This window comes from Limanda limanda, chromosome 7, assembly GCF_963576545.1.
Source record: "Limanda limanda chromosome 7, fLimLim1.1, whole genome shotgun sequence".
Classification (NCBI taxonomy): domain Eukaryota; kingdom Metazoa; phylum Chordata; class Actinopteri; order Pleuronectiformes; family Pleuronectidae; genus Limanda; species Limanda limanda.
The window spans coordinates 29391279-29414594 of NC_083642.1; the positions used below are offsets into that span (position 1 = coordinate 29391279).

Sequence of the window (23316 nt, forward strand, 5' to 3'; positions counted from 1 at the left end):
AATGCTCCAGGGCTGACAAAATCCCAAGCTCGAGGCGATCAAATGCATAATGCCCATCTGGAGTTATGAAGGTTGTCAGGAGTTTTCTCTTCTCTGACAATGGAACCTGCCAGAAGACCAAGGTTGCATCCAGCTCTGTGAACACTTATGCCCCTGCAAGTGTGTCATCTACTGCCAGGAGGATGTGTCTCCCACTTGTTTAAGGGTGTTAGGTCTAGGCAGAGGCGTATTGGTATTTTTGCTCTGGGCTTGGGAACCACGACAGCACACCAAGTTTGGGTTGTGTCCCTTTGGAAATCACGCCCAAATGCTCTATGCCAGTGGTTCTCAACCTTTTTTCGGTGATGTACCCCCTTTGAAAAAAAAATTCAGCCGAGTACCCCCTTACCAGCGCAAAGCATTTTTGGTTGAAAGAAAGGTGTAATACAAAGTGCTGTGCCATTAGTGTCTGATTTTAGTAAACCTTGTAACTAGACGCTTTCAAATTTAAAACTCTGTCAATGTCCATAACATTGCTCATTTGTAGTGGTCTCTCTTGAACTATTTGGAAATAAAATGCTATAAAAATAACTAAAGACTTATATTTCTAAATAATTATCTCAATTATAAATATAGATTTGTGCACATCAAGATTATTATCAATTGAAAGTGACTTTTTTGGATCATAATAAAGATATGTTCTCAAACTGAACTCATGAACTTAATTATAGATAAACACTTCTTCAGAAACAAGAAAATCATTACCTTAATTTTAAATAAAAGTACAAATTTCTTCTTTAAGGATCGAAAAGAATACTGATCTTAAATTTACAAACTGTCAACACTGGTGATCACATTGTTGCATTGAACTGAGTGAGTGCTTTTCCATTTACATTTTAGTGAGAAACTTGTACTTATGCTTCACTGAGGATCTTTGTCAGCCTTGGTGGCAGGGAAGCAACTGCTGTGATCAAGCTCTTCTCCAGGCACAGTCTGTTTCTTTGCTTTGATCACAGTCATTGCAGAGAAGGAGGCCTCACATAAATATGTGCAGGCAAAGGGTAGTAGTTGCTCCAAATCTTTCTGTCCCAGGTCAGGGTGCTCCTGCTTCACACACCCAGAACTGTGTGAGTGTGGATGTGGCAAACTTCACCTGGAGGCCACGGTCAGATCACACTTCCAGGAGTTTTTCCTGATAAGTGACAGGTAGCTTGTTTCCATTTGCTTTGGAGAGGCTTTTCGCAACGTGTCTTGAGATGACCTGAATTCAGAAAGTTTCCTCTTCAAAAACTTCAGGTGGCTTACCAACATTTGCCTGGATATACCGCTGAAGATGTGCTGGCTTCATGCCACTGTTCGCTAATCTCACCCCACAGAAAAAACACAAAGTGTAAATAACCAAATCTATGTTATTGTTAATATTGTTGAAGCGTCTTTCTGTTATTTTATTGTGAAATATTTGCTCGCTTTAAGGTCAGACAATTTCATTTCCGTTTTTGTATTACATGCTTTTATTTTGAAAGTGTTCCGGTGGAGACGCGGACTTCCTGTTATGAATCTGTAACTTCACAACGGAACAGTGTGATGTTTTATCGACGCTCCGAAGAGACATAGGCTCTCACGGTGCTGTTTAGGGAAGTTTTAAATAAACCTGAAAACATCAGTTAGAGTTTCAACCTTCTTGTGAATACTGAAGGAATTTTGCCGGCTCTGGTTTTGCCTTCTTTGGCACTTGTCCCTCCGTGTTTCAGCGGCACTGCTGCTGCGCTTCAACCCCGACTCGAGTTTTCAAGGCAGCAGTGATGACACGTGATGACAGGTGACGTGTGCCAGGTTGGGTCAAACCATCGGTATGGGGGTACTCTGGGTGTTTAGGATAATGAAATTGAATAGCCTACTGAATATAAAATTCAATTCATGAACTTACAATTATATTTTATTGAATATTTATTAAATAACAATTTTTACAGGATTTTTGAATGGATGCTAATTTTAAATATATTTCAAAAAAATCTCACGTACCCCCTGGAGTACCTTCAAGTACCCCCAGGGGTACGCGTACCCCCATTTGAGAACCACTGCTCTATGCGGTCCATTTTTTCTCGCACTGCATCAGTGTTAATTTCGTTGACGATAACGATAAATATTCATTAACGCCCCTTTTCCCATGACTAAGACGAGACGAAGACGTAACGAAAACGGATCTTTGAAATTAAAAACTATTTTAATTTTCGTTAACGAGACGAAACGAAAATGTTGGCGGTTGACAACCCACACTATTACACAGTGATGTCAAGCTGTTTGAGGTATAAGTCACAACAATTTTTAAAAACATAATCGTATCAGGCCGTCATGAAGTACCCGAAGCGGCGAGTGTGTGTGTCTGTGTGTGTGTGTGCTTGTGTGCTCCCAGATAGCGCACCGGTCCCGCGGCTCCGCCCCCTGCCGCCTCGCACTCGCTCAGAGAGACACAGTGAGATAAGAGCTCGTTCACGTGAAGCAGGCCGGTCACTGACTCACCGGCTGCTTCTTTACTATGGAAACAGTGAAAACACAGAGTTTCTCTGGTCTCAGCGCCGCAGCTTCTTGATCAGAGCAGAGGCTGCAGTTAGTTTCTACCGAGCTTCAGTTTCTGTGTCTTCCTCCAGTCTGATCTGCTTTCACTTTTTGTTTTCACATTTCGCCAACTAAAATATATAGGCTGCAGCTATATGTTTTTATTTATTTCAAAATAGGGTACTTCTTATTTCATACATTTCCCACAAATATGGGGATGACTCAAATAACCCTACATAGTTCTGCGTTTAATTTATTTCAAAGTAGGCCTACATTTGGTGTTTCCCTTTGTTGTAAGAGGTAAAAATAAATAAAATGTCAACAGTTTTCTTTATTGTTGTTCTATAATTTCTTAAATGCAATAATCTACAGATTAGTATAGTATAACTTTATATAAAATTTTATCAGCTTTGTTATCAAATATGTTTTGCGGCTCCAGACAAATATTTATTTCGGGGAAGAGGGGGCAAAATGGCTCTTTTGATGGTAAAGGTTGCCGACCCCTGCTATAGACCTATAGGAGGGATATCTAATGGACAACCTAAGTACTGAAAGCTAGACTAGTACGCAGTTGTAGACACAACACAGGGGGTCCCTGGACCTGAGAAGGGAAGATAAGGAGTTTAATGTGGCTATTAAATGTGACTAAAACTAGACTAAATTGTAATTAGTTTTCGTCGACTAAAACTAGACTAAAATGTCCCGAGTCTTCGTTGACGAAAACTAGACTAAAACTAATAAGGATAAAAATGACTAAATGTGACTAAAACTAATATGCATTTTCGTCTAAAGACTAAGACTAAAAATAGCTGCCAAAATTAACACTGCACTGCATCCCAGAGGGGAAGAGGCACACGGCGTGGAGATGACAGGGCATGTGGAACAACACCTGGCTCTACCTCAATGTTGTAGGTCTCCTTTAATTTCCCCCTGAGCCTTAAAACACTGTGAGAAAGTTGGCTTTAATATCCTCCTGCTGAGTTTCAACTGTATGTAGACGTTATGTTAGTCCAATGGCTTCAACTGCAGGGAGGCCTTGGAGGGGTTTACACAGTCCTTCAACTATATAAATACGTTTTCTGTTGTTCTCTTTCTTATAGTCAGTTTCCCTTTAATTAAAGCAGCCTTTTACATCTAACTTGTACATCCTGTACTTATTAGCTGCTCTCTCAGGGCACCAAATCCACAGTGTTCTGTGAGAGTATGTTCACTGCAGCGATTGTATACACACACCTAGACTTGATGATACGCACACAGTGTTAGAAGTTATTAAAAACTATTAAGGACTTGGCTTTATAACTCTGCTGTTTAATGCTATCTGAATGTAATTTGCTGTAAGTTGTTTTATATCTTTTCTAATCGAAAATTCCTGTGGAGCAGTTATTTCGCACGAGCACAATTAACGCTGTTTGTTTTAATGTTAATGAAGTGGATCAATAATCTGGCTTCAGTTCACCACCACCTCATGCTTACATCGTAACTTTACCGTTCCTAAAATGTTCATACCCATGGGTCAGAGTAAGCGCACAAGTGCGCATATTGTCACATTAAGTTTGACAATATTTATAAATCCCATTATATAGTGCTTTTCTCGTCTTGATCACCATTCAATGCACTTTACAGTACAGTTTCGCTATTCACCCATTGAGGCCCCAGGTCCACTCCAGCCACCACTCCTCCAAGTGTCTATTGCTGCACAATGTCAGATAGTGCTAATGATTCTGACACTATAGCAACCCCTGCAGCAAACGTAGTTGTTTTACCAATTTTAGCAGATTGTACCAGCATTATGGAAAATGAGCCTGTGACATTATAGTAGGCCAAAAAAAGGTGGATATTTTGAAAATGAGATCCGCATAGAAAAGAGAGGTTTCTGTTGAAAATTACATCAAGGTTCGGGGGATGTGTGGGGAGGAAGACAAAGCTGGTGACAGTACGGCAGAAATGTTACGCTTTTCGGAGAGTTGAGTTACGGAAGCCATTTTCAGACATGAACTTTGGATATTCTCCAGAGGTTGCTTTCTCATATGAAGAACCGAGATGTTCTGGTCAGATGCGTTCACAACAACAACGAAATCTCCTGTATGTTCAGGTGAATGACATATGCATGTATGTATACGCATGTATGGGGCAGTACGTAACGTAATATTCGGTATCATATGTGTATCTCCTTTTAAAGTCTTGAGATATTTGTTTTCTTTTTGGAGATTTTTTCAGCTTTGCATCTTTTGCGTGTTAGAAACATCATCAATATGCCAACTCGCTCCTGAATCCTCCTGATAATCTCCTGCTAGATTCTCACATGGGCTTATTTAGACATGATCACAAGTTTTTACTCAGGTTCACAAGGAGAAACTGCAGAGAATGTCTCCAGCAACTTACTTGGACATTTGTATTCTCACACACAACTATTCTGGATAATATCAGGAGATTTTCCACAGTTCAGTGCATGTCTGAAAGCAACTGAAGTTGCAGTAACAATATATTTAGTGGAGAATACCTCAAACAGCTTGACATCACTGTGTAATAGTGTGGGTTGAAATAATAGATGATGTTACCAAGGCATAGAATGAGCAGTAATAGATAAAGCACTGAACACATTGGAACATGTTGGGACAAAGGAGCAATTGTTGACACTGATTTACTGATGCCTGTCTGCTGTGAGATATGACTTTAGCCTGTAGAGGGCAGTATCAGTAATACAAAGGAAAGATGGAAGATGTTATAAAAGAAGGGTGTGGTGAAAACTGAGTTGAGGAAAAGGTTGACATGATCAGAGCAAGAGAAGTTTAAGAAGGTTACTGTGATTTTTTAAGGAGGTTACAATATATTCCAGTATTTCTAAACAAAAAGGTGTTTACGGTTTGGTTGATTATGGCCTTTTTTCCATAAAATTTTTTGAAATTCCTGTAATCGATACACATTAAATTAGTTATTAGCATTCTTTCTATAATGAATTTTAGAACATGAATACAAAACATACACTTAAACATATAGTTATGAAATGAGCGATTCTATGAAATGTTGAGAATTTCAGTGAATGACTCTTAACCTTGAACTCTCCAAAGTTGAGCAGACCAGGGAGCTGGAGGCAGCCCCACTTGTTGAAATCGATCCCTGAACGGAAGAAGTTGAGGGTGAAAGTGGCCGACATAGAGCAGAAGAGCTGTGAAAGGAAAATGGTTTAAAATACTTAATGGCCAGTACTCTATATGCATACAAATCCATTTACCATTGACTAATGCTGCTACTTTCATGTGACTGTAATCTTGTGAAATCTGATGACATCCAGACCTCAGAATTGTAATCAGATTTTAATTTCTACTACGCAATCTCTTCCTTTAATTTTGATAGAAGTTATTTTCTCCTGCATGTTTCTTTCTGTATTGTTGGAAACCTACTCAAGATAAAGCAGAGTGCTTGTAATGTAGTTTCAATTATGTTATTACCCTACATCCTGGCTTTACCAAAGTGCTGTAGAAATCGACTTTGTGAACTTCATTGTCCGTTTGTGTGTGTGTGTGTGTGTTTTCATTTTCCAAGATATCTCTGCAAATAATAGAAAGATAATAGACAATTTAAAACTTATCTGGTGGGGATATCTCCTCAGTGTGGGTGAACATACAGCCGTGGCCAAAAGTTTTGAGAATGGCACAAATATTAATTTTCACAAAGTCTGCTGCCTCAGTTTTTATGATGGCAATTTGCATATACTCCAGAATGTTATGAAGAGTGATCAGATGAATTGCAATTAATTGCAAAGTACCCCTTTGCCAAGAAAATTGACTTAATCCCCAAAATAACGTTTCCACTGCATTTCAGCCCTGCCAAAGAAGGACCAGCTGACATGTCAGTGCTTCTCTTGTTAACACAGGTAAGAGTGTCGACGAGGACAAGGCTGGAGATCACTCTGTCAACCTGATTGACACAAAATAGCAGACTGGAAGCTTTAAAAGGAGGGTGGTGCTTAAAATCATTGTTCTTCCTCTGTCAACCACGGTTACCTGCAAGGAAACACGTGCAGTCATCATTTTTTTGCACAAAAAGGGCTTCAGAGGACAGGATATTGCTGCTAGTAAAATTGTACCTAAATCTACCATTTATCTGATCATCAAGAACTTCAAGGAGAGATGTTCAATTGTTGTGAAGAAGGATTCAGGGCGCCCAAGAAAGTTCAGAAAGCAACAGGACCATCTCTTAAAGTTGACTCAGCTGCGGGATCGGGGCACCACTAGTGCAGAGCTTGCTCAGGAATGGCAGCAGGCAGGTGTGAGTGCATCTGCACGCACAGTGAGGCGAAGACTTTTGGAGGATGGCCTGATGTCAAGAAGGGCAGCAAGGAAGCCACTTCTCTCCAGGAAAAACATCAGGGACAGACTGATATTCTGCCAAAGCTACAGGGATTGGACTGCTGAGGACTTGGCTAAAGTCATTTTCTCTGATGAATCCCCTTACCGATTGTTTAAGGCATCTGGAAAAAAGCTTATCCGGAGAAGAAAAGGTGTGCGTTACCATCAGTCCTGTGTCATGCCAACAGTAAAGCACCATTCATCTGTGGGGTTGCTTCTCAGCCAAGGGAGTGGGCTCACTAACAATTTTGCCAAAGAACACAGCCATGAATAAAGAATGGTACCAAAACATCCTCCGAGAGAAACTTCTCCCAACCATCCAAGAACAGTTTGGTGATGAACAATGCCTTTTCCAGCATGATGGAGCACCTTGCCATAAGGCAAAAGTGATAATTAAGTGGCAAGGGAAGCAAAAAAATCGAAATTTTGGGTCCATGGCTAGGAAATTCCCCAGACCTTAATCCAATTCAGAACTTGTGATCAATCCTCAAGAGGCGGGTGGACAAAGAAAAAAACACAAATTCTGACAAACTCGAAGCATTGATTATGCAAGAATGAGCTGCCATCAGTCAGGATGTGGCACAGAAGTTAATTGACAGCATGCCAGAGTGAATTGCATCGGACTTGAAAAAGAAGGGTCAACAATGCAAATGTTGACCCTTTGCATAAACTTAATGTAATTGTCAATAAAATCCTTTGACGCTTATGAAATGCTTGTAATTATACTTATTTATACCATAGTAACATCTGACAAAAAGATCTAAAAACACTGAAGCAACACACTTTGTGAAAACCAATACTTCATTCTTAAAACTTTTGGCCACAGCTATAGTGTGCAGTTGTGTTGAATGCAGCCCAAGCCTTGACTCTTCCTCCAGCCAAACCTCAAAGCCAGGCTATATAAGGCACATGTTTGCCTCTGTCTCTCTGCTCTTGGTTGTGGCTAGTGGTTGCTGGTAATACAGGTACATGGCTGAAGTGACTACTCTACCCTGCCAACATCATTTTCTGAGTGGCACCCCCTTGGCACTCCTTTGGTTAGACTGCCTCTCCACATGTGGTATCAGCACACATACCCACATTTTTTTTCCTGTGTTTAAGTTGAGCTAACTTTTATAGTTTTAGATGGTAATTTTGGATTAATGTAGTAAAACAAAATTTTAAATTCCTGTTTTCAGTAGATAGACAACATACAGCTTATGTATTGGTATGTCACTCTGAATCAACACAATGTCAATCTGCAGGTGATACTTTATTGAGGGGGACACCAAGGACACATTGCTTGAGAACCGTAAATTTCTACGCAAAAACTTGTGTCAATCCACCCATTTATTGAGATATTTCAGTCTGGTGGAGCTATCCATATTGCCATCCCTTGAGCCAGAATGGTCGAATACTATGGAATCAGCTAAATTACCAAATATGTTAAACTGTAGGGGTTTAGTGAAAACAGTTACATACCACTTTCCAAGTGAGGCCCTGGTTCCAAAAAGAGGAGCCCTCCTCCAAACTGAAAAGGGTACCACCTATAGGCGCACCAAAAGCAGCTGCGACTCCAGCAGCAGCACCCGCTGATACAAAGTCACGCTTGTCCCTGAACAAATGAAAGAAAATATAATATTTGTACCACATATTGACCTCCAGGAAAGTCTTGAACAGTGTGCAGTATTTTTTTAATGAGACTGAACCACCGCCATACCTGTCGCTACGGAAATAGGGAAAATCAAATTTGATCCTTTTGAAGGTGATGCTCTGAAACTAATAAGGGGAGAAAAAATCTGATTACCACACTTGAGCAATAGGCAAATGCATACGTGCCTGGACATTAAGAGCTTGGGGTTTTGCAACTGAATCAAAATATATCCATTCAATTCTAAACCTTGCCAAACTATTTTTAGTCAATCTGAGTGAGTTGAGTCAGTAAATGGTAAATATCCTATATAGAGAGAGCTTTTCTTGTCTAGATAAACACTCAAAGTGCTTTACAGACACACATTTATAGAGTGCATCTATAGGCAGCACTTTCTATATGAGAACAGCACAGCCAGCAAGGGCAATTTGAGGTTCAGTATCTTGCCCAAGGACACTTCTGCATGCAGAATGGGGAAGATCAAACCCCCTACCTTCTGGTTAGAGGACAATGCGCTCTACCCCTTAAGCTCCGGCTGCCTCAAGTTGGGTCAAGACATGTCAAGTACAATGTAACTGAGAAAGGTTAAGCTAAATTATTCTATCAAATAAAACTAAAAAGAGCATAGAGAGTGAGAAGATAAAATATATAATAAATTGATTTATTTTGATTGATTATCTAAACTTTGGGCTACTTTTAGACAAAACAGTGCAAGTTGTATGGTGAGAACAATGAGAGAAGTGAAGCCAATATGAGGATCGAGTAGTCTCTGAGTTAAAAACAAATTCCCTCCTTTTCGTTTTCTTTGCTGAGCTGAAATATGGGGATGGTAACAAAAACAGTTATGGATTTATACTCAAAAGGCTGTAAATGTAGAAGACTGCTAAAGCCATATATTAGCTTCAGCTAAAGTTTACGAATGTTTATGTTTCTTTCGCTTATTGTTGATGTTGTGCTCAAAATGTCTTGCAGTTTACCTGGGGAAGGCCAGCTCCAACAATGGCTCCACTGTGTATCATTGGACCCTCTTTCCCCACAAACAGACCTGAGTAGACACAGATGAGTCAGAGGCACTGTTCACCCAAACCTTAAAAATCTATTTATCGATGCAATTCTGCTGACAGAAATTCTATTTCAAAGTTTATTAAAGATCTGACCCAATATTTTCAAAGAAATGTCACACAAAATTGTGTCTTTTTTAGGTCTTGGCTTGATTTGCCTTAAAAATTTAATCAGGCAAGGCAATATCCATATAGTAAGAGCTACCTCATTGAAAATGTAGGCAGTGCTAGGGAGGCATCTAGCTATACTCAGGCACTATGATCCCATCAGATTACCCATTTAATGCCTTCTTATGTGTGTGGGTTAGGGTTGGTTCACCCAAATCAAGTTACTTTTCAAGGAAATCAGGCCAGGTTTCGTTGAAAAATCTTTACTCTGGAGCAAAATCAAAGTCTTAACTATTCTATTCTAACCACATCTATTCTACTGCCAACAGAGGCATGGTTTGTTGAACCAGAAAAGAGAAAATATCAGGGTAATAAATTTGCATTTCCTGCTCAGTGTAGGGAGAGCTAAGACCAAGACTGAAATTTGGCCTGTTAAATTTCCCCGAGCCTAGACTCATCAAACATGCAACAATTGTAGAAATATCTAGGCCGACAGAGTCACCTCCATTGAACTCAGTATTCTTTGGAGCTTTTTTTCTATCTTTTATTCAAGAGCATGGTCTTTCAATTTTAGCGCATGACTTGTTGAATTTATATTTCCATCAAAACCCTGCCCTTGGGGATTTTGACAGGGTTGTTGCAAACAAAAATCCAAAAGCAGGGGTGAAATCTGTGAGCAGACTATTCACAAGGGCGCAGAAAGCAGCCCAAGTTTGGAGAAGGGCCGAAGCTGGAGCGCAGGAAATCCGTGAGCAACAATATATCCGAGTGCAAGCACACAGTTTGAGCAGAAGCAGAGCCGATTTAAGTGCTAGCAGGGGCTATTTGAGTGCAAGGGCAGGCAGGATTTTGATGAAAATTAATACACAATCTGAACATAAATTCAACAAGTCATGTGCTCAAACTGAAAGATCACGCTCTTGATTAAAGACAGGAAAAAAGCTCCATAGTATTTCTCCATCCCTGAATAGCAATATCTTTATGAACTGAATGATACAATTCTAACTATTAGAAATAAGATCTACCATCTACTGCCCTCAGTTGAGGCTGATACACCATCAAGCACTGAAATCTCAGAAACAGCTGAGAATCCTACCAATTATTTAGACAGTTTCTCTCTGATCACCATTGATCAGCTGACCACAATAAGCCCATCATCTAAACCCACAACTTCTATCTTAGATCCATTCCTACAAAGTTACTTTGAAATTCTACCCCTTATTAATAATACTTTATCATCAGGATATGTATCACAGTCCTTTTGAGCTAGTTGTAATCAGACCCCTTTTAAAAAAAACAACCCTGGACCCAGAGGTTTTAGCCAATTACAGACCCATATCCAACCTCCCCTTCCTCTCTAAAATCCTTGAGAAGGTTGTAGACTATCAACTGTGTGAGGTTCTCCAGGAAAGTAATGTATATGAAGACTTTAAGTCAGGGTTTAGAGCTCATCATAGCACGGAGACAGCCTTGGCAAAGGTCACCTGTGAACTTCTAACAGCTTCAGATCAGGGATTTGTCCTCGTTCTGTTAGATCTTAGAGCAGCATTCGACAATATTGACCATCAAATTTTATTACAGAGACTAGACCGCCCTGACCTTGTTTGGATCTTATTTTGCAGATGGATTCCAATTTGTGCAAATTAATGATGAGCCATCTTTGCACACCAAAGGTAACCACGGTTTTCCACAGGGTTCTCCGCTCGGCCCAATTTTATTCTCATTATAAATGCTTCCACTAGGAAACATTATCACGATACACTTTGGAAATTTCCTCTGCTATGCGGATGGCACCCAGCTATACTTGTAAATAAAACCAGAACAGTGTTCTCAATTAACTAAACTCCAAGCATGTCTCAAGGGCATAAAAACCTGGATGACCCGCAATTTTTTTCTTATGAAACTCAGATAAAACAGAGGTTCTAATACTTGGTCCTATACACTTTAGAAATACATTGTCTAATGATATAGCTGCGCTAGATGACATTGCCCTTGTTTCCAATGAAACAGTCAAGAATTTGGGATTCATCTTTGATCCTGATTTGTCCTTTGATACTCAAAACTGATTTCTTGGACTGCCGACATGTTCTGTCTAAAAAAGATGCCGAAAAACTAGTCTACGCCTTTGTTACATCCAGACTTGAAAATTGTCATTCCTTATTATAAGGCTCCAGCAGTAAGTTGTTAAAGACTCTGCAGCTTGTCCAAAATGCTGCAGCACATGTCCTGACAAGAACCAGGAAATGAGCATATATTCCTCCTGTTTTAAATTCACTACACTGGCTTCCGATTAAATCTAGAATAGAATTTAAAATTATCCTCCTCACCTACAGAACCTTAATAATATGATTCCATTATACCTTAAAGAGCTCATGGTACCAACTAGAGCACTGGGCTCCCAGAATTCAGGCTTACTCGTCGTCCCTAAAATCTCTAAAAGATTAGAGTAGGAGCCAGAGCTTTCAGCTATCAAGCTCCTCTCCTGTGGAATCATCTCCCACTTTCAGTTTGGGAGGCAGACACCATCTGTACGTTTAAGAGTAGGCTTAAAACCTTCCTTTATGATAAAGCTTATAGTTAGAGCTGGTTTAGCAGCATAACTAAGAGAAGGTCTTGGCCTGCTCTTAGTTATGCTGCTAAAGGTCTAGAATGTAATGTTATTCCATTAAGGTCTTTCTAGTTTACTAACTAAATTTGAGCAAGATTTGAATAATCTGCTACAAGTGATATGTAAAAGTATGTCTTATAATTTTCTAGTCACTAGAGGGTAAGGTTATGGCTGTCATTCAAAATTGGTCTATACATGTCATCAGGGTGAGATAAAGATCTTAATTTGTGTAATCCAGTTACAATTCTTTAAAATGTCAGGGTAAAGGAGATTGAAATTCAGCATGATGTCAAAGGTCATCAAGGTCCTGAGCTGAGTATAGTAAGCTTCCTAGAAGAATGACACTTACGTCAATCTGACGTACCTTCATTAATTAAAGTGTGCAAAATTAGTATGGAAATACAGCACAATACCTACAAAAACCAATCAGTTAAAAGTTTCAAGTACTTTAATACATTCATAAAATTACCAAAAAACACTGCTCATCTTTGATTAATTTGCAATTCATGAAAATATATGCTCACTATATCTAGATAACTATTGTAATGTGCGGCATTTTTTCCTTTGACATGTGATCTGAAAATTCTGTGTAAGATCATTTTATATTATGTCTTTGCCAGGGAATTATGCAAATGTTATGTAAATGTGATTTTGTGAAAAAATGGCAGCTGTCAGCCATTTTAATCCAATGAAATGTCATACTTTACCTCCAGCCACACTGAACAGAACTCCAGTAGCCTTACAAAGAAAAGTTCGCAGCCGGACAATTCCAGGAATTTTCACACCATTCAAGTAACTTTTAATTTCTGGTATCCCAGAACCGGTAGCTGCTGGCTGGATGATAGGGCACCAAAACATAGCATGTCAGCATCCTAAGTTAGTGTGTTCCATGCACTTGTATACAAAAATTAAACAACTACCACAAAAACAACAGGTTCAATTTTAAGGTTCAAGTTACATATATAATGGATCAGTAAAAAAAATTTAATTTGGGATTTGTTCAATATTTGTGTATTTGAGCAATCTTACCTCAATGAGGATGAGCACACTGGCGATGAAGACAAAGGTCATGTTAAATGCCAAGAGTTCCACCAGAGACAGAGGTAGACAGCCTTTGTCACTACAGTTCTCTATAGCTGGAGGTGCTTAGTTAAGTTTCAACTAAGTTGGTTTCTTTGTGAGTGGGAAGAATATGTATGAAACGTGAACTGATTGGTGGTGAAAATGGGGCATTTGCTCAGCTACACACCTCTTCTCACGTACAGTCACCCGGCTACCCTTGTAGCTTGGGAGCTAAAGGAGCTACACTGGTTCAACATGCAAATGATTTGGGTTACCACGTGAAGAGCTAAGCTTCCAAATCAGTAAGCTGACTCTCCATCACAGAATAATTTGTTTGTATTGCACATAACATTATTTCTGAAGGCAAAGGAATAAATGAACAGAAGACACATGGAGCCGGGGAGAGCAGTAGAGCTGCAGTAACCTGCATTTTTTTGTGTAAGCATTCTATAACATAAATACAAATCTGACATCCAAACAGCTTGACATTTTTTTGAAATATGAATGAACTATTGACATTTTTATTGTGTATACACCTCCTGCCTATCATGTGCATTAGAGGAGTGATTTTCAACCTTTTTTGAGCCGCGGTACATTTTTTACATTTACAAAATCCTGGGGCACACCACCAACCAAAATGACACAAAATGACACTCTATGGCCTAACACAGTACATATAATACATATAGTTAGTAATATAGTTTCTAAATGTATTAAAAAGCACTATTTAAAATTATGTCAGCCCTTTATTACTCTTATCTTTTAATGAGCACAAATTGAATCAGCTTTATGAAACAATATTTGATTTAACTAAACTTTATTTAACAGAGACATATTATGCCCATTTTATCACAGTTGATATGGTTCCTTGGGGTCGTAATGAAATGTCTGTAACATATTTTGGTCAAAATACCACAAGGATCATTTAAAACAGCACCCTTTTTACCCTGTCTAAAACTGCCCTCCTCAGATTGACCTGTTTTGAGTGCCAACAGTTACTCCCGCCGTTTACCCGCGCTTCATTGCATTTCTTCACTTTGACATTCAGAGCACTGGGCAGAAATCACAGCGCGTCAACACCGACCGTGGGCCATTGCAATGCTTTGTTTTAATTAAACAGTTGGATTCCCCTGGTCCCCACCAGTTCTAAGTCAGCTGCTAGGCGCCAGCTGAGGCGCACCGCCGGAGGGGGGGTTCCCCCAGCGGGCGCCGTATCTGAGGTGATCCGCGAGAAGGACCCGACACGCGTCCAGAGTCGCTGCCGCCGACCACCATACCCGGTCCTCTCCTACCCGTCCCCGCCTTCCGCACCGGCGACGGACACCGCCCTGTGGTTCAAGAGAAAGAAAGCCCCCGCACAAGCGACGCCGCGGACGAGGACTCCCCCCCCCAAAATAACATCGAGGTGGGCCGCACACCGAGCCTCCGGCGGCGTGGAGGGGAAGGCGACGGGGCGACTGCTACCCCAGCCGCGGCGCGTGCCCAGCAGTTTAACCACAAATACCAATGAACATCGGCGAATGATATCGGTGAAAGTCAAGATTATTATTAGAATATCGGCCGCTGCCGATGTTCGGCCGATACATTGGTGCAACACTTGATATTAGATAATTTCCCACGGCACACCTGACAATCTCTCACGGCACACTAGTGTACGCAGAGGACGCAGCTACAAATACCAAGGCAGCCCAGGTTAGATTTAAGATTCAGCCGAGGGGTAAAACAGCAAACAAGATGCAGTCTGGTTAAACGTTAATATTTGTAATGCGATTGAGTGATAGAATTAAAGCAACATGTCTTAAACATCTTCTGTTTTTAGTTGACTATGATAGAGCTGCAATTTACTGGAGGTCAGAAAGTAACCACAGAGACTGCATTGTCTGAGAAAGCATGCATGTACAGTATGTGTGTGTATGCGTTTTTCTAAAAACAACACAACTATTTCACTAAATACTTAACACAGGCAGAAAGTAAAATATCACAAAGTATTTTTTGAAGAACCGTAACCATTTTCATAAATGCTTCTGTGTTGAAGGATACAATCACCAACCAGGGTAAATTTGATTTTAGTGAAGAGACGTACAAAGAAATCCACAAACAGGCCCACCTGAAAATAACATGGCAGTATTTTCCCCTCATCCTTTGCAAAATGTAAGAATTAGAATTAAAAAAATTAAAGGTAATGCACCTACCAGACCCACTGTGACTCCAATAGCGAACACCATCATCCATCGTACTGCTTCATACTTTTTAGCTTTCTATTGGTGGATACAAAAAATTGTAATAACATTAAAAAAACTCAAATTGAGAATTACAACCATGCAAACATTTAAATTGAAATTGTGGGTTTAAAAAAATATTTCCCTAGATTTCAACTTTTAAGTGACAGCTCAGACTGGTGTGAAAGTAAGTTCCGAAAGACTTTCAAAACAACCTTACATAATAGCCTCATTCTGTGTCAAATCATTACAATTAATTTCACATTCATGAAATTTTGATCATATAAGAAACTGATGGAACTGAAATTGCATGTTTTTCTTGAAGGGATAGTTGTAATGCTATTTACCCCTGAAACTCCTAAAGCGTTTTGTGGACTCAACCACTTCACCCACCCCTCCATCGGCATAGTGGTGAGTAGATGATGGGTGAATGTTCAACTTTCAGTGCACTATCCCTTTATGGAAGATTTGAAGGGGGCCCTGAGAGCATGCATACATTTTTGGTCACATTGTGGGACTTGGGGATGGGTTGTGTTGTTATTATTTTTTGTGTTGTCAGGATTTGCAGGGCGTTTAATGTTGCACACTAGTAGAACAACTGTGAAATAAAGCTGTTTTCTCTATATGCATGTGTTTTGTCTTTTTGCATTTATTTTCTTGAGTTGAGTTATTATTATTAGGGGTGTCAAACAACATAGGTTAGCTCACGATTAATCACCATCTCTAAATGCCCGAAAAATCCCCATCTTCTACTGTATGTATATTGTTCTGGGAACAGAAAGATAAATGACAAAAGGCTGATGTATACGTTTAACATATTTGTATTGATGACAAGCCCAAATGATAATTATTAAGATTGAAAAATAAAATAAAACTAAAACATACCACACCATAATTCAATTTGGCTGTCTCTTTGCTATGCCTCTGACCATATGATGATGTAACTAAAGGCCGGCGCATGCTTCTGCGTTTTCAGGGGCCCGCAAGCGCAAGAGTCCTTCCGGGCCCCTTACGTACTTACGTATCCCTTCTTACGTGCTTAAGGTCGTCGCCCAATGTTTCTAACTAGACGGCAAAGCTCCGCAAGCCTCCCGAAGCCCGCAAGGCTGTGATTGGTCTGCTAACTATATCCTTTCACGAGTCTCATTTTGGTCTCTTTTAGAAGAACGAATATGGACCAAATAGAAGAGCACTTGGCAGAAGAGATTCGAAACTATGACCACTAGTATAACCCCTCACTGACTGGCGGATTTGTCCGCTAGAATAAGGCTATGAGGAGCCGCAGTGGCGATGTAAATAAACAGTCGACGACGACTGCCACACACGAAGAAGAGCCGACTTCGACAAAAAACATTACTCCGCCTAGTGGTCTGGCGGTGAATTGCTTTGCATCAAGCGCAACCCTTTGGGAACCATAAATTAAAACGAGTCCGTCGACACAGCGGCGTGAAAAGCCGCAGACGCAGTTGCAGAAGCATGCGCTGGCCTTAAGACTACATTTTTTTAATCAAATTGAAATATAACCTTTATCCTAAACAATTGGGGAATCTTAGCCTTGGCTCTCTTTTTTTAAGCAAATACAGGATGGCTGAATAATACTTTTCTTTTTTAAATCAAACAAATCAAGCTTTAGACAATTAAATGTGAAATCTGAATCTGAGCCCATCTGCAGAAACAGTGTTGTGCCAATTCACACTTAAAAAGAACGAGTTCCAAGTTCAGTTCATGCAGATGAAAATGAACTAGTTCATGGTTCAGTTTTTATTTAACTTTGTGTTTGGCTATGAATCGATGGTGTCTGATCATGTCTGCATGTCGCTCCCCTTATTTTAACAGTCCTGTTAGTCCTGACTGTGAGCGTCACATCTCGTGTTGTACTGAGCAAATGTTGAGGAGTCATTTTCATGATATTTAAATGCAGCCTCATAAACTCCTAAGCGAATCAAACAAACACAGTTATTTAATGTACTGATCAGGTCCTGATAACTAGTGATGAGTGTTTATTAGTTCAAGTGGGAGCAGAGTAGAGGAAGACACAGAAACTCCAGCTCGGTACAAACCAACTGCAGCTTCTGCTCTGATCATGACGCAGAGGCTCTGTATTTCACTGTTCAACAAAGTCTCTTACCGGCTGCTTAACGTGAAAGAGCTCTGATCTCACTGCGTGTGTCGCCTTGAGCGAGTGAGTGGGGGCGGGTATGGGTACATGGAGCAGATCATTCTGCGTGTGTTTCTGTTATATAAATTAACAAGTTAATCCCATGAATTAATCAGTTTGAAAAAAAATTTAATAACTATTATTTGGACTTTTCATCACTAAAAAACAAATTTTAAATGTATATATCCACCTTCTGTCATTTACCTTTCCATTCCCATAACAATATACATAGAAAATGGAAATTTTTCGGGCTTTTAGAAATGGTGATTAATCCTGAATAATCGCAGCTACCCTGTGATTAATATGATTAAAAATGTTAATTGTTTGACAGCACTATTAAAATTCTAAGGTGAAAAATGCACAAAACAAATTAAATGTGCATTCTCCATTGATCTCCTTCTTGTCTTACCCTGTTGTCCATCCCCTCGAGAACCTCCGCATAGGACTCATTAATGCATCGATCATAATCCAAGCTCTGTGAAAGCAAAAACAAATACTCTGAAACCATCACCTTGGTAATGATTCCATTGCCCCCCTGTACCAGGAACAAGGGACTGAAGATATTTCTCTTAAGGATAGCTTTTGACATGTTTTTCACCTCATAGTCTTTCCTTGGTAGAATCTCATCTTCATCTCGAAATTCTCCAAGGATTGTCTATGGGAAAAGAGTTACATACAAAGAAGAATACAGTACTATCACAGAGTCATCCATCACAGTGTATCTGAAATTAATAATAGGGTTTTTTTGAGTTATGGTACAGTACCACTCAGACAATTGTTTACCCAATAAGCAAATTGTTGCCTTGGTATGAACATTGGTTTTGGGTGATGGTGCATGTGGCCACATTCTTCTAGTATTCTGAATGCAAATGCTTTCTGTGTCACATTGATGGACCACCTACTGAGCTGATGTCCTCTTACCTGCTACAGTTTCATCTGGATAAAATGATGTACTTCTCACTGCCCATATACTGATTTATTTTTGGCCGGGAATATTAATTCCGGGAATATTCAAAGTTGGAAACTTTCCATGGGAATTAACGGGAATTAACGGGAATAAACTGGAAATGTTGTGGGTAATTTATACTAATTGTATTTACTTTGTCATATACAGACATAAATATAAACATTTTGTTGTGTCATAGGCTGATTTGAGCCCTGAGGAAACGTTGGGCACTTGACTTTATGCTTCTGCATGTTTGTGTCATTCTTAACATAGGTCTTTACATTGGATGGGGTGAAATGTCTCCACACATGAGAGAGTGCACTTGGCATTGTTCTGTAGAATAAGATGAGAAAAAACTTTGTAAAAAAACACTAATGCAATGCCAGAGATATAAATAGTTAGCCAAACAATTGGAATAGTCTGTAAAAATATTTTACAATTGATGGATAAATTAATGGAAATAGGCTAGATGAACAATCCTCAATAAGCATGCTAATTAGGGATGAGCGAGTACAGCATTATCTGTATCTGTTAACCATATGAATTATCTATATCCGTATCCGTACTCGGAGTGGGCGGGGCCTAACCCGGAAGTGGGTGAGATTTAACCCAGAAGTGGGCTGGATTTAACCCGGAAGTAGGCCGAGTTGTCTTGAAACGGGCGGGGTTTTAACCAGTATGATATTTTAAGCATGCAATTGATATGGGTTGATCAGAAATTGTTATATTTATTGCTGATTAGAAAACTATTACAGGACAGCATCATTTACAGAACAAGTTTTGCAACAATGAATACAACACATGCTGTTGCAATTATGAAGTGAAATGTAATAACAAGTGTTTTCATACTCAACATAACTTTCTTTTTTAACTTTGAAATTTTTTTATGATTTTTTTATTTTTATTAAATTTATTTCCACACCAGGTGTGTGTGTGTGTGTGTGAGTGAGTGTGTGTATGAGTGAGTAAGAGAGAGACAGAGAGAGCATGAAACCTGCTGAAACCATCACCTTCTCTCCTGCTTCGGATGAGGATAATTAAAACAAACACGGTATAATCACATTCATGTGAACAAGAGCGATGCAGCGAAAAAAAAAAAAAAAAATCTCCGACAGGCAGACGCAACGCGAGTCGCTTTCTACCAGCACCACGTCTGAACGAACCCACGTTTAACAGAATTCTACTGGTTAATAAGTAAGTACAAACTGAAATAAAAACAAACTTCAAGCCGAAGAAACCCTAAACGTTAACGGAAAAGACCCGCGAACCTGAGTGACTGAGAGCCGTTCTGTGAGTGAGTGAGCAGAGCGGTGTGTGAAGGGGAGGAGCGCTGTGACGCTGTGTGAGGATTTTCATTCAGTCCGAGCACAGATATTGACTCGTATTACTCGTATAATACTCGTGCTCGGCAAAAGTGCTTTATCCGTACCGGATACTCGTTTCAACCGAGTATCCGGCTCATCTCTAATGCTAATATATTTTCCCGAGTAATATCATCGAAACTTACCTGACTAGTCCTGCACACTACAGCAGGCCTCAATAGCCCTGCTGTAGTGTGCAGGATGCTGGGAATTATCCGTGCATGTGATGGAAGAATGCACAGTGGAGGGTTGAAATTCAAGGTGAAGTGTGTGCTGCATTCCATACATCTTTAAAATAGTGTTTTGAATGATGTTTTTGTTGCTCAGCGTTTCATTTGCATAGTTTTCTTTTTTTTTCAAAATTCCCGAGCTTAATATTCCCGTGGAAACTTTCCGCCCCTTTGCAACCCTAGACACCACATACACCCGCTCGTTTATCTTCTTACAGCGACACACATACTAGTCGCACCAGCTCAAAACAACACAGCGCACGCACAAACAACATGACTAGCAAGAGATTTCACCACACAACGCAGATACAAATTATGTGACTTTCTGAGATGCACAACACCATAGTTGGATAACTCATTTATTACAATTCTTATGGGTATGTTGGGACCTAGTATTTGTGAACAATTGTTGGTCCTACATATGTAGCCAAAGCCTGCAACCACATTTATTATTATGTACTGGAGACAAAGGAGAGCTTCCAAAACTCAGTCTCCCAAGGTGCTTCAAAATCACACCTGGGTGTTAAAACTGCCCCTGGACACAACTTTCAACCACTATTCGTCGCTGTGGGCCCCATGAGGTCACCAGGCCAATATAAGCTCACTATCCTGGAGGAGAGGTGGGTATCTCTCCTCGTTCTACTCACTTCTCCTCTTCCTCCCTACCCAAGCTCTAGCAACCTTCAAGCAGCCTGGAGCAGACTGCTAAAAACCTTCCTGGCCATCTGCCATTTTGAAACAAATAAACAATCACAAACACACACACTCACTCACTCAGTACATACACGTCTACTAATCGGATTATGAATGACACAAATTCGAAATCATTCTTATTTAGCCAACAGCTTTTAAATTGTGCTTGAGGTTGTTCGCGGCATGTGATGACTGAAAATAAAGACAATAAAGATCAATACTTCATTCAAAAATGTCTTTTAATAAACATTGCTGCATATTAGGGTACTATGGATATGGATACAAAAACTAGGAAAAATTAAGTTTTTGTCCATTTAAAACCAAAGACAGGTAAAGTGCTAATATAATTAAAGTGCTGATACTAAAAATAAATAAAAAATCAGGTATCATTTTTTTTGTAAACAAAAGGACAAGGAAAGTATCAGCAATAAAAACGTCAACAATTACAGTCTTCTTTGGACTGCATAGTTATTATTAAAAAAGACGTTTGTCAGGCAATAGGATAACATTACGCTTTTAAACTCGTTACAAAAAAGTTTAAACCATATTTTTGTAATGTATTCTAGAATCCTGCGAACAGGTATACGTTTATATAGCAAGCTAGATAATCTTACCGAGGCGAGTCTGCATAGTCTACGTTACGATGTCAAACGTGCCTCCTCTTCAAATGCTTGTGTCAATACTTCCATGGAAAGTAGGTCCGCCTTACAAATATTGCAGGTAGTTTTTTGTTAATGTTGAAGATCTCTCATACTTTTGACTTTCTGGTACGCGATGTAACAGACACCGCCATGGTCAATGTTTTGACGCTATTGCACATGCGCGACTTTCAGAGATAGGAAGGGAGCGAGATGGCTCACTCCTCAGCTTAAAACAACGTTCAGTTTAGCTGCACGGCACGAAAATACGTGCTATGACGTTACCAACTAATCATCAATGATTAAATTCGTCAACTATGTCCATTTATCGTTGCACCCCTATTGCGTAAGTGTGAATTTTGCCAACCTCTATACTGTCAAGAACTCCATATCCTTCAACTTAGCTATCTATTTATTTAGTAATTTTGGTTATTAATTTAGTTGTTATTCAGCGTGCCAAATTTGTAGTTAGTAGTTTCATGAGACTTAGCCAATAAATGGGCTATCTTTTCCCTTCCTTTGAAGGGTGGTGCCCTGAGGTAACTATAATCAATTAATGTTATTATTTAATAATCATATTAATACAAATATTTTTCTGATCACCAAATTTATTAAATGCCCAAAGGCACACCATTTAATGGTGTCACGCACGCCTAAGGTATAATAATCACAACAGGTATGAAACTGTAACGTTATGAAAACAAGGTTATGGTAAAATCCAGATTCCAGCCTTCACTCATCGATTCAGTGGCATAAACCCTCGCTCATGCCTTCATGACCTCCTGCCTGGATTACTGAAATGGAGTCCTGTCCGGTGTAAAGAACTCTGCTGCTAGGGTTCTCACCCGCAATAAGCCCTGGCGGCACAATACCGCTACTCCCTAGCCCCTCCCTAGCCCCACTATATTTAACCGACCTCCTCGACTCTGCTCAGAAGGCTGCAGTCCTCGAATTTGGGTTGGCTCTCCATCCCCAAAACCAAACTGCAAACTTTTGGAGACAGAGCCTTCTCTGTCACCGCCCCTACCTTCTGGACCGCTCTCCCTGCCGAAATACGCAATGCTGCACCTCAAGCACCACCTGTTCACTAAGGCCTTTGGCCTCAGTTAGTGCTCCACCTTGCTGTTTATTTCTATACAGTTTTGAGCTTATTACTTTTTTTCATTTATATTCTGTTCCGTCCACACGGACATTTGTAAAGCGTCCTTGGGTCTTTTGAAAGGTCCTATATAAATTCAGACATTATGATCAAAACAGGCCCAGAAGCCTCAGACTTGCTAAACTCTGAAACCCAGTAAACTTAAAGGATAAAAGACGTATGGGCAAAGACGCAGCCCTGGGGATTCATTCAACAGTGCGTGGTATTCATACTAGAAGTGTACGTGCTGACAAAAGCCGGAAATGGCGTACGCAAAAGAAAATTCCAATTTATAAAACCGTGCACAAGCACATCTGAAAGCAAAACTCACTTTATAAATCAGTCCACCTGGAAACGTTCGAACATGGATCTGCCTTCAAGTTCGCCCTCTACACGCCCACTTTCAAGAATAAATGGTCAATGCAAAGCAGGTCATGAATATTAAATTATGCTGCTGACCAATGGGTTTTCACCGTGAGTCCTGACAACGAACGCATCAAACGATGAGAAGAGGAAGCGAAAAGTTCTAACATCGATGTGTTTGTTAGTGAAGTGGAGTTGAAGGGACAGCAGTGATGTT

The 23316-nt window shown here is 39.9% G+C and overlaps 1 protein-coding gene across 1 annotated transcript in view; it reads right to left on the reverse strand.

Annotated features, from left to right (window-relative positions):
* The window catches only part of clcn6 (chloride channel 6), a 62757-nt gene that overhangs the window by 23068 nt on the left and 16373 nt on the right, over positions 1-23316 (reverse strand). The window contains exons 2-11 of the mRNA XM_061074232.1: positions 18329-18385; positions 18140-18205; positions 15546-15611; positions 15394-15460; positions 13321-13427; positions 12999-13125; positions 9492-9559; positions 8584-8642; positions 8346-8478; positions 5588-5701 (exon numbers count right to left, since the gene is read on the reverse strand). Of these exons, the coding sequence (XP_060930215.1) occupies positions 5588-5701; positions 8346-8478; positions 8584-8642; positions 9492-9559; positions 12999-13125; positions 13321-13427; positions 15394-15460; positions 15546-15611; positions 18140-18205; positions 18329-18385 (864 nt within the window). The remainder of the gene's footprint in view (positions 1-5587; positions 5702-8345; positions 8479-8583; positions 8643-9491; positions 9560-12998; positions 13126-13320; positions 13428-15393; positions 15461-15545; positions 15612-18139; positions 18206-18328; positions 18386-23316) is intronic.